We start from the raw sequence: 10,333 nt of genomic DNA, 5'->3' as shown, positions 1-10,333 counted from the left end.
AATTAATAATCCGGGTTTAAGATGATGAGTTTCATTTGATGATAAATTCTCACTTGCTAGTATAACATTTGCATGTATGTCGGCAACCCACCACGTGCCAACACTTGTACTATTTGCTATCGGGCCCTCTCTGATGAAGACTGAAGAAGAGTGTTTAATTGAGTACGAAACTGAAATGGGTGTGACACCACCACCATATATATATACACAACATTCAAACCAAATGATTATTTCTTTTTCTTGCCTACTTTTTACATAATAATTCATGCAAAAGAATGACCATTACATTACGAGACTTGTTAAAAAAAAAAAAAAAAAATTCTAGGTAGAGGCACCAAAACCTCCAAAGAAGCATATGAAAGATAGTAGCAATCACCAAAAGCCATAAGACCGACAATTTTTTATATGATCTGTAAATTTGACACGAACTCAACATAATATTAACGGATTAGACTTGAGGGGTCTGGGCTAGTTAATTAAAGTCTTATATATAGTAATAAGTGATCACTCATGCCTCTGTAACCCAAATCTGATACGATATTAAAGGTTGACAATTTTTTACACGACTTGTCATGAACCAAATATGAATTTAACACAAAATTATAGTGGGTTAAAGTATATAGGTCCAACCCGTTTAATTAAATTGGTTATATTAAGATTAATTTATATAATCTTATACATATGACTGGACAAGTTAATATGAATGTGTTTCAGTATCTTCTAAGAGTGGAATACTATGAGACATGATTTTTGGATAAAGTGTTTTTGACGTTCTGAAAGTAGAAACATTAGAGAATATATGCCACCATTGGTGTCTCTTCATTTTTCAACAACTAGGCTCTAGGAATTGTAATATATACTAAAATTGCTTTTATGATTAATGGGCACGATAACAATGTCTATGATAAACTTCCTTTTAGTTTTCAGTGGATTTGATTGTACATTAAAAAAAAAAAAAAATGGTCCTTTGCATAGGAATTTTGTTTTGTAGAAAAACGCATTGTTGATTTGAAGATATAATTCGAGCATGCTAACTTGTGCTTTGAGTGATTCTCGATAGGTAAAATATTTAATTGAAATGAAAGTAAATGATAGAGGTAAGTTTTGAACTCTGATTAATTATTTAATAAATACTCCAACATAGTAGAACTAATTAAGGGCAAAAATAAAAAAAGAGAAGAGATAAAAAGAAAAAAATTAGAAATTTTTTGAGAAGGCAACATCTTTTTATAAAGAAATTTTTTACAATATTCGTGTCTTGTATATCATCAAGACTTTGTGATCTTTAAAACTTAAAATTAAAACATGTTGTCAAGAAAGTGGTCATAAACAAAACGTGGCAATATAAGTTGGTGGTAAAACAAAAAAAAAAAAAAAAGCACTTCAAGATGTTCAAAACTACTATAATCTGTTCCCAAATGATAGCTCAATCGACTGTGGACCACGCCTCATGAAGCAGAAGTCACTAGTTCAAATCTCCCTCCTTCCCTTTATACAAAAAAAAAAAAAAAAAAAAAAGACTACCATAATCTTATTTCAAAAAAAAAAAAAAAAACTAGAAAGCAAGGTAAGCATATATATATATTGATGACGTGTTATAACGGTAAGAATGAAGTTAAAATGGGCTGAAACATGGAATACCAACGTTACAAAAATTGATCATTTGAAGTTATGAATTTGATTGTACATAAAAAAATAAAAAATAAAAAGCTCATTTGCATAGGAATTTTGTTTTGTAGAGAAACGCATTGTTGATTTGAAGATATAATTCGAGCATGCTAGCTTGTGCTTTGAGTGATTTTCGATAAGTAAAATATTTAATTGAAATGAAAAGTAAATGATAGAGGTAAGTTTTGAATTCTGATTAATTATTTAATAAATACTCCAACATAGTAGAACTAATTAAGGGCAAAAAAAAAAAAAAAAAAAAAGAGAAGAGATAAAAAGAAAAAAAATTAGAAATTTTTTGAGAAGGCAACATCTTTTTATAAAGAAATTTTTTACAATATTCTTGCCTTGTATATCATCAAGACTTTGTGATCTTTAAACCTTAAAATTAAAACATGTTGTCAAGAAGGTGGTCATAAACAAAACGTGGCAATATAAGTCGGTGGTAAAACAAAAAAAAATAAGAAGAGCACTTCAAGATGTTCAAAACTACCATAATCTGTTCCCAAATGATAGCTCAATCGGTTGTGGACCACGCCTCATGAAGCAGAAGTCACTAGTTCGAATTCCCCTCCTCCTTCCGTTGTGTGGACATGTCAAAAAAAAAAAAAAAACTACCATAATCTTATTTCAAAAAAAAAAAAAAAACCCTAAAAACAAGGTAAGCATATATATATTGATGACGTGTTGTAACGGTAAGAATGAAGTTAAAATGGGCTGAAACATGGAATACCAACGTCACAAAAATTGATCATTTGAGGTTATGATTGCAAAATTGTTAATTCTTCTGGGGGGTAAGTGTTTTCCCATAATAACCTCCCTTAGGTTCTCGTGTTTAATTCATTTATTACGAAAGACCTAAGGGAGGTTGTTGTAATATCGACAATAGAAAGACAAAAATTTTCTTTCTAGCATTACTGTGCCAAATAAGAAGAGACATCCTTCCTTAAGGGTATCGATGAACCTTATATATGATAGGCTTCGGTTTGTCCTATCAGGACGGAATTAGAAATTTATATTTAAGGAGATCAAACTTTATTAAAAATTTTTGCGGGCCCAAAAAAAAACCCTAAAATGTTTATTAAAAAAACCCTAAAATGATTCTTCCCTGTAATCCTTTCCTTATTCAATTTAAAAAAAAAAAAGAAAGAAAAGAAAACATATATATAGTTATTGTGGAGAGGGCCTAGAGTTGGGCATGGCTAGCTCCCACAAAAAACAAAAGAGTTATATATACGTCATTCACTGTGCATATGATAGAGGACGTAAGCCTTAAGTCTTATACTTTATCCTTAATCAGAAAATTAATAAATTAAGTAATAGAATTTGGGTTGGCTCAAGTCCTTTGCCAATTCAAATTAATTTGGTTAACTAGTAAAAAAAACCCAAATGCCAAGAATCTGAAACGCTACTTTGGACCCTCTCTTTTGACCATAAGGGAATAGTAGATTACTAACCCACCCATTAGTGTGGCTTTTGTGGATGCATGTATTCCCGGCTTTAATTCCCAGACGCCCATTATTCCTTCTAAGGGAACTTCTACCTTATCTTTAAAGAGGTAAAAGATCTTCTATTTACTCAAAACTTTTGACTCTTTATATATATATATATAAACAGATCGATAAAGAATCAAATATATACGAGGAACTTTCCAAAGAGGGAATTGATCGAATATAGGGAATAATGCTCTCGTTGATTATTTATACATATTGAAGGAATTTTCTTTTGGTGGTAAGTAGTAGTGCTTGGAAATATTGAAGAAGAGATAGTGCAGGGTTGCGTACGTTATGTGTCTAGAAGAAGAGACTTTGTGCTGGTCTTTGTTGGTCTTTCTTCCTTCTAGCCCCCCAGCTTGGGGAAGCGTTGAGGAATTAAACTTTACAAATATATATATAAAAATAGGATAAATTAGGAAAAAATTATATATAAAATTATATATATATATATATATATATATATATATATATATATATATATATATATATAATAGGATCATTCTTGATAGACTTCCTTTAATTAATATTTAACTGTAATTTTCTAAAGTTTCACCAACTTCGATCTTGGTAATTAATTAATTGTCAAGCAATGTATCAATAATAGAGATGAAAGAAAATTAATTAATTCATGGCCGGGGAGTCTAAAGTGGTTAATTAAGTACATTCTTTTCCATTCTCTTTGCACTTTTGTTGGTCTAAATAAGCTAGAATTAATGGAGGACCCCTAGCCAGGGGTTGAATGAGATCAACCAGACAATCAGAATCTCCTGATTTATGTGGTTCACTTTTTGTCATTAGATACTATATTGACCCAACCACAAAACATTGTGGCTATAAGTTGAAAGGAAAATCTTTAGGGAATTATATAGTTTTTACTATAATTTTTTAATTTTTAATTTTTAATTTTTTAATTTTTTAATTTTTTTTTGTGCAGATTGATGTGATAGTTTATTGAAATGATTAAGACGGTATATATATGTAGGCAAGGAGAGAGGGACAAAACTATGATTTCTTATTAAATTAAAGGAGAGGTGATCGATGCATGACAAATGATTAAAGATAGAAAAGATAGATAAACTCACGTTGATCAGAGTTTCACTGATAAAAAATGAAATTTAGATAGAGTTTTACCAAAAAAAAAAAAGAGGAGTACGTCACACCTCTAATAGAAAAATCTCATTTGATCAATAGCCTAATAAAAAACTAGAATACTTTCATTATTAATTAAAATAAACTTGGTTACGCATTGAAATTTATATAGGCAATAACTTCTTATTTGGTAAACTTAACTACTACTAAGATAACATAAATGATAAATACTTCAATCACACAAATTTAAATAATAAAGATAATAAAGATAAATAACTCATTTAACTAGCTTCAAGACGACATACGTACGTCACTCGTCATTTGCATCAAGGAGCCAAAACATTAATAAACGACCAAGTCTAATTTTGATGTAAGCCAAACTTGGCCGAAAAATTACATTACGATGTATAAATATCTTAAGATTTTTAGCTATATTTATTTAAATATTTAACAATAAATGAGTAAATATTATAATTATATATAAATTTGTAAGTAGAAGGGGCCGCGGAAGGGGGTCCTGCATGCATATATGGACCTTACCCAGCTCCCTTCTAATTCTGTCATTGTATGGTTGATATATAGGTTAACTAACTATTAACTAATTAAATTAATAAATTAGATTTTTACTTAATCCTTTTATCAATTATAAAATGTCACACCAGTCTATAAAAAAATTGTCATAATGATTATAATATCCTTTATAGTACTCTAAATTTAAAACTATTGCCTTCAACCATGCATCCAAGGGATGTATTCTTATTTTTCTTTTAAGTGGCATAATAGGTCACGTAATAATACGAGGAAAATATCTAACCTAAAACAATATGCAATTTATATATATATATATATATATCTCTGTGTGTGTGTGGCTTGATTATGAATAAACGTAATGTAACATAAATAATATAAATATTTTTCCTTGAGAAAAACAAGTTTTCGATTATTCAAATTTTGGAAGTTGACGAGAGCTAGAGTAGTAGAGACGATTCTTTTTGTCGGCGTAGTGTTGAGAATAAATTGCGTCAGTCTTATCCCATTGATCACTCAAAAAGTTTACTTCAAGTCTTAATGGCACCAGCTACATAAATTGACTATACTTGTTATTTGCATCAATTTTCTTACGACTCTTCTTAATTTCATCACCTAACGCATGTTTATAAAAATAAACAAATAATAATAATAAATAAATAGAAAAACACATGTATGGAATTGTAAGACGAAGAAGAAGAAAAAAAAGGAGTTGACTGTGGACAAAGTTTCATTTCAAAATGTTCATTATCATACTATGTTAAATTATCAATTACCAAAATGCTTTATTAATCCTATTAAGAAAAAAATATGCAAGAATCACAAGCTTTGAAATTGTTAGAATATATAGAAAATATATAATATTTTCAATATGTTTAATAATTATGTTAATATCAAATATTTTTTATTTATGGGCCGTTACTTGTATTGAAAATATTATATATTTTTCGTATATTCTAACAGAAATATTGGTGGAAAAATTTGTAATAGCATGTGAAAAAAGCTTTAAATTCAAAGAAATGAGTAAGGAGAGATCAATTCTAATAGAGAAGAAATTTGCTTCTAATTCCACATAGTCGATCAATGCCCTTCTCACAAGTGGTACACAAACTGTGGGCTAAAATATTAATTGTATGGAGCCTAGCCAAACCCTAATCCTAGTTTAGAGTTTAGACCACGTACGAGAGATGGAAGAGGCTTAATTAGTAGGGGTCGGTTGTGAATAATTATATAATTAATCCGGTCTCCCATCAACTTCACAAGGTAAAAACAAAAACATGGTATAAGACCATAAAATAAAATAAAAAACATGTTGAAACTTGATCTTATTATAAAAATAAAAAAAAATAAAAAACATGGACGGTCGATTCGTGTATGCGCGTGTGTGAGGGGCAAATCACAAAAATTCAAAGGGTCAAACCCGAAGAAGTAAGCTAGCCAGTCTTCTTTGCTTAATTATTCGCTTAGCAATATTATTTAAATAATCAAACAAATAGTACACTGGTTGTGGCGTGTTCTTTCACGTATATGAAGCCACTTTTTTCTTCTTTATTAATTAGTGACATGGTCTTCCATGACTTCTTCTATATATAATCCCCTTCTTATCTCTCAACTTTAATCCAAAAAACCCAACATCTTCTCTATATCCAAACATCTCCTTAATTCGCCCAGCTGGGATCCATGGAGGGTCACGTGATATTAGCTTCTGGGTCTGCAGAGCAGGTGAGTGACATCATCATCAGGAGAGGTCCATGGACGGCTGAAGAGGATTCCATGCTCAAGACTTACGTCACCATCCACGGCGAGGGTCGCTGGAACTCCGTTGCTCGCTGCGCAGGTAATTAATTGATCACCATCCACACCCAATTCCTTAATTAATTATCAGGAAAAAAAAAAAAAAAAAATTTAGAACCCATAACCGAATTTTTCAGTTTTTACAGGTCTGAAGCGAACCGGAAAAAGCTGCAGATTAAGGTGGTTGAACTACTTGCGGCCTGATGTTAGGCGTGGAAATATCAATCTCAAAGAACAGCTATTGATTCTTGAGCTCCATTCTCGTTGGGGCAATAGGTATATACTTTTTGTCATCATTATTCCATTTATTGACTATATATATATAATTAATGGATCAAATTTAATATTGGGTTAATGTTTTGAAACATTATAGGTGGTCCAAAATAGCGCAATATTTGCCTGGGAGAACAGATAATGAGATAAAAAACTATTGGAGAACGAGGGTCCAAAAGCAGGCTAAGCAGCTCAAATGTGACGTCAATAGCAAACAGTTTAGAGACGCCATGCGTTACGTATGGATTCCCCGGATGATGGAGCGGATCCGGGCCACATCCGAACCCTACTCGGATCAACCAGCCTCCACCAGTAACCACACAGCTGGGGTCAACCCAAGTCAGGTTGGCGCGTTTGGGACCGACCCGGTTGACCCTTATTTCATGCCCGCAATATCGGGTGGCGGTGCTTCATCGGATTCGTCGGAGGCCCAAGTTTCGTCGATTTCGGATGTAACCGAATGTCATGATTTATCGGGCGGTAATAATTACCCGGATAATCTACAAAACGGGCCGGTCTCATGCCAACCGGGCATGGATATCCAAGCATTGGAGCATAGCAATGGATGGTTTGGTGGTGGGGACTCATTGGACGGGTTGTGGAGTGATGAGAACATGTGGTTTTTGCAACAGCAGCTTTGTGATGCACTCTAAATAATAGAATTCTCTTACGTGACGCATTTAGGCATTCAACCATTTGTGCTTCCATGAGACACAAAAGTAGCATTACTGCTAACTTTGATAATCCGACATATATATATATATATTACTACTTTTTTATCTTATAATACTGACGTGACCGTTTCAATCATCATTGTATCAATTTATATATATAGGAAAAAATGAAAAATTAGTCTTTGTGGTTTACTTGATTTATAACTAAGTTTTTGTGGTATCAAAATGAACTCAAAGGTCCCCAAAGTATGCCAAAAAGATAATTTAGTCCATACAGTCAAATTCTATCCGCTAATTTAACAGATTTTGTTAATGACACTAACTTAAATATGACGAGTATCACAATTTTTTTGATTCTAATGTTTCATGTTATCATAATCTATTAAGTCAGTGAACGAAATTTGACAGTAGAGACTAAATTATTTTTTTGACATACTTTAAAGACTTTTGAGTTCATTTTGATAATACAAAAAATTAATTACAAATCAAATAAACCGTAAAAAATAACGTGTCAATAAACTATAAAAATGTGATATATATATATCACATTTTTATTTTATAATAATGACGTGTCAATTTCAACCAACTAACCAATGTCTTTCCTTTTTACCTTTCAAGCTAAAGGGCCATTCCTTTGAATTTGAGTAGTGCTGCACCCATTATGATTTATGAGTCGGCCTGAGTGGTTGCCATTTCTTGTACGTAATTACTCGCATATCTTTTTCATATGTTGTTATTGGAGAAGCAGACTGTTGTTGTACGATGTACAGTTGATGAGGAGGACCAAGAACAAAAGATAAAAGTGTGTGCTTCTTTTTGGGGCAATTATATATTAATATAGCACTTGAAGAAGCTAGAGGTGGCGTATATGGAGGAATCTGCTTATGTGGACGACAGACTTTTATTGTGTTTTTCTTCCACATTGTTCTTGTGTCTAGCTGTGAATCAATCAAAACTTTTCTAGAATTCCATTAAAAAAAAAAAAAAAAAAGAGAGAATTTATCCAAAAAATCTCAAGAAAACAATAGTAGTTGACATAAAGCTTTTACGCTAGTGTTGTTTGAGAGTTTATAAAAATTACTGGGAGTCCTCAAGAGGTACGTAGCTCAATAGCTGGGACCATGTCTAATGAAGCGGATGTCACTAGTTCGAATTTCTTGCCCCCTCTTATGCAAACATGTCAAAAATAAAAAATAAAAAATAAAAACTACTAAGAAGAAATTAAAATTTGTTACTTTCTATCTATTAATGGAATAATTGGGATCGCTTGAAATTTACATTTATATTTTTCGAACCAAAATTCACTCAAATGCTTTTCAAAAGAATAAGGAGAAATTTTACAAAATTCTTTTGAACTTTTACTCGTTTTAACATCAACCCCTTAAAATTTAAAAACTCTTAGTTAAATGTATTGATTTTTAGAATTTTCAATTTCTTTCAATTATTCATTTTTGTTAGGATTTTTATTTATTTAAAAATAAAAAAAAAATCCCAAAATACTCCTTTGTTTTTAAATAAAAAAAAAAAAAAAGTGCAAAAATGTTGAAAAAGTTACAAAGATATTTTTTTTTATAAAAAAATAAAAATAAACACCTTACTCTTTCAATTTTTATTTTTTAAATAAATAATGGGGTATTTTGAAAATTTTGACAAGATTTAATAATATATTCTAACCGAATGTTGGATACTCTTAATTAAAAATTTTTGAACTTCACAAAAGTACTTTTAAATTGCATAGAAATTCATGAGAGATTTTATAAAAATTTTCTAAAAAATAATGTTAAAAACTATATTTTCATTTCACAGTTCCGACCACCGACTCTTAGATCCATTCCTTTAATTCCTTTGGATTCTTGTGTCGTCTAAACGAGGGCTAAAGAAAAATTAATGTTAAACGTGATGAAGACTTTGTATTTAAAAAAAAATGAAAAGAAAAGAAAATGCACAATATACAACGGGTTTTCTCAATTGAACTATTGAAGCACTAGCTGCCGCAATCCTTGAAACAACTCTTTTAAGTATAACATCAATAGAAAAATAAAAAAATAAAAAATACAATAACAACAGGCAATTTACCGTTGACAAAGTGGGGTCAACTCAATGTGAACAATTGAGGACGATATAATATTGGTCATAATTCATGATACGGCAAGTTAATTAAACCATATTTACTTGATTAATTAAATTATCTTCTTGGTTTGTGTGCATTCTTAGTAAGTAATGACAGCAACCTCTTTGTCTTCTTTCAAATCTATATCAACTAATCATACACTATGAAATGAAAGATATGGACATCAACCTCATCCTCTTCATTCCAATCTAAATCACCCCACAATTCTTTGTTAACAAATTCTCAATGTCCCACAGATTTTTAAATACATGCAACTTTCTTGCAAAGCCTTATTCTTGACGAAACGAAATACCTTGACGTTAACACTTCGACCTTAACTATAGAAGAACGTTTAGAGTACTATAACTTTTACTATAATTTTCTTACAAAATGACATAACAGTTCATAATTGATGAAATGTAGATGTGGTAATTTGTGTTCACATGTCGAGGGCATGAAATATATATATATAAAACTAATCTTAATCTGGCACATTTAATTAAACAGATCAAATTCTTTAAATTTAACCCACTAATTTCATGTTATGCTCATTTCGAATTCACGGGTCATGCAAAAAATTGTCAATTCTATATGTCATGTCGTCGTATTGAGGTATGGGTATAGTACTATATAAGTCAACTCTAAGCCGATTCATTAATTAAACTAGTCGGACCCTTTAACCCGAATTTGCTAATTTTGTA

At 30.9% G+C, this 10,333-nt stretch overlaps 1 protein-coding gene across 2 annotated transcripts; it reads left to right on the top strand.

Annotated features, from left to right (window-relative positions):
* Positions 1–6,394: 6,394 nt before the first annotated feature.
* LOC132171535 (transcription factor MYB78-like) lies at positions 6,395–7,540 on the top strand. 2 transcript variants are annotated; one of them, XM_059582875.1, is made up of 3 exons: positions 6,395–6,618; positions 6,722–6,851; positions 6,949–7,540. In XM_059582875.1, the coding sequence occupies exons 1-3, from the start codon at positions 6,462–6,464 to the stop codon at positions 7,499–7,501; spliced, it is 840 nt and encodes a 279-aa protein (XP_059438858.1). In that variant the 5' UTR covers positions 6,395–6,461; the 3' UTR covers positions 7,502–7,540. The 2 variants fall into 2 exon arrangements, with proteins under 2 accessions (XP_059438858.1, XP_059438857.1); XM_059582874.1 differs by having other exon boundaries at positions 6,713–6,851.
* Positions 7,541–10,333: the final 2,793 nt, after the last annotated feature.

This window comes from Corylus avellana, chromosome ca2, assembly GCF_901000735.1.
Source record: "Corylus avellana chromosome ca2, CavTom2PMs-1.0".
Classification (NCBI taxonomy): domain Eukaryota; kingdom Viridiplantae; phylum Streptophyta; class Magnoliopsida; order Fagales; family Betulaceae; genus Corylus; species Corylus avellana.
Note: the sequence above shows the minus strand (reverse complement) of the source record. Positions and strands in the feature narration are given on the sequence as shown.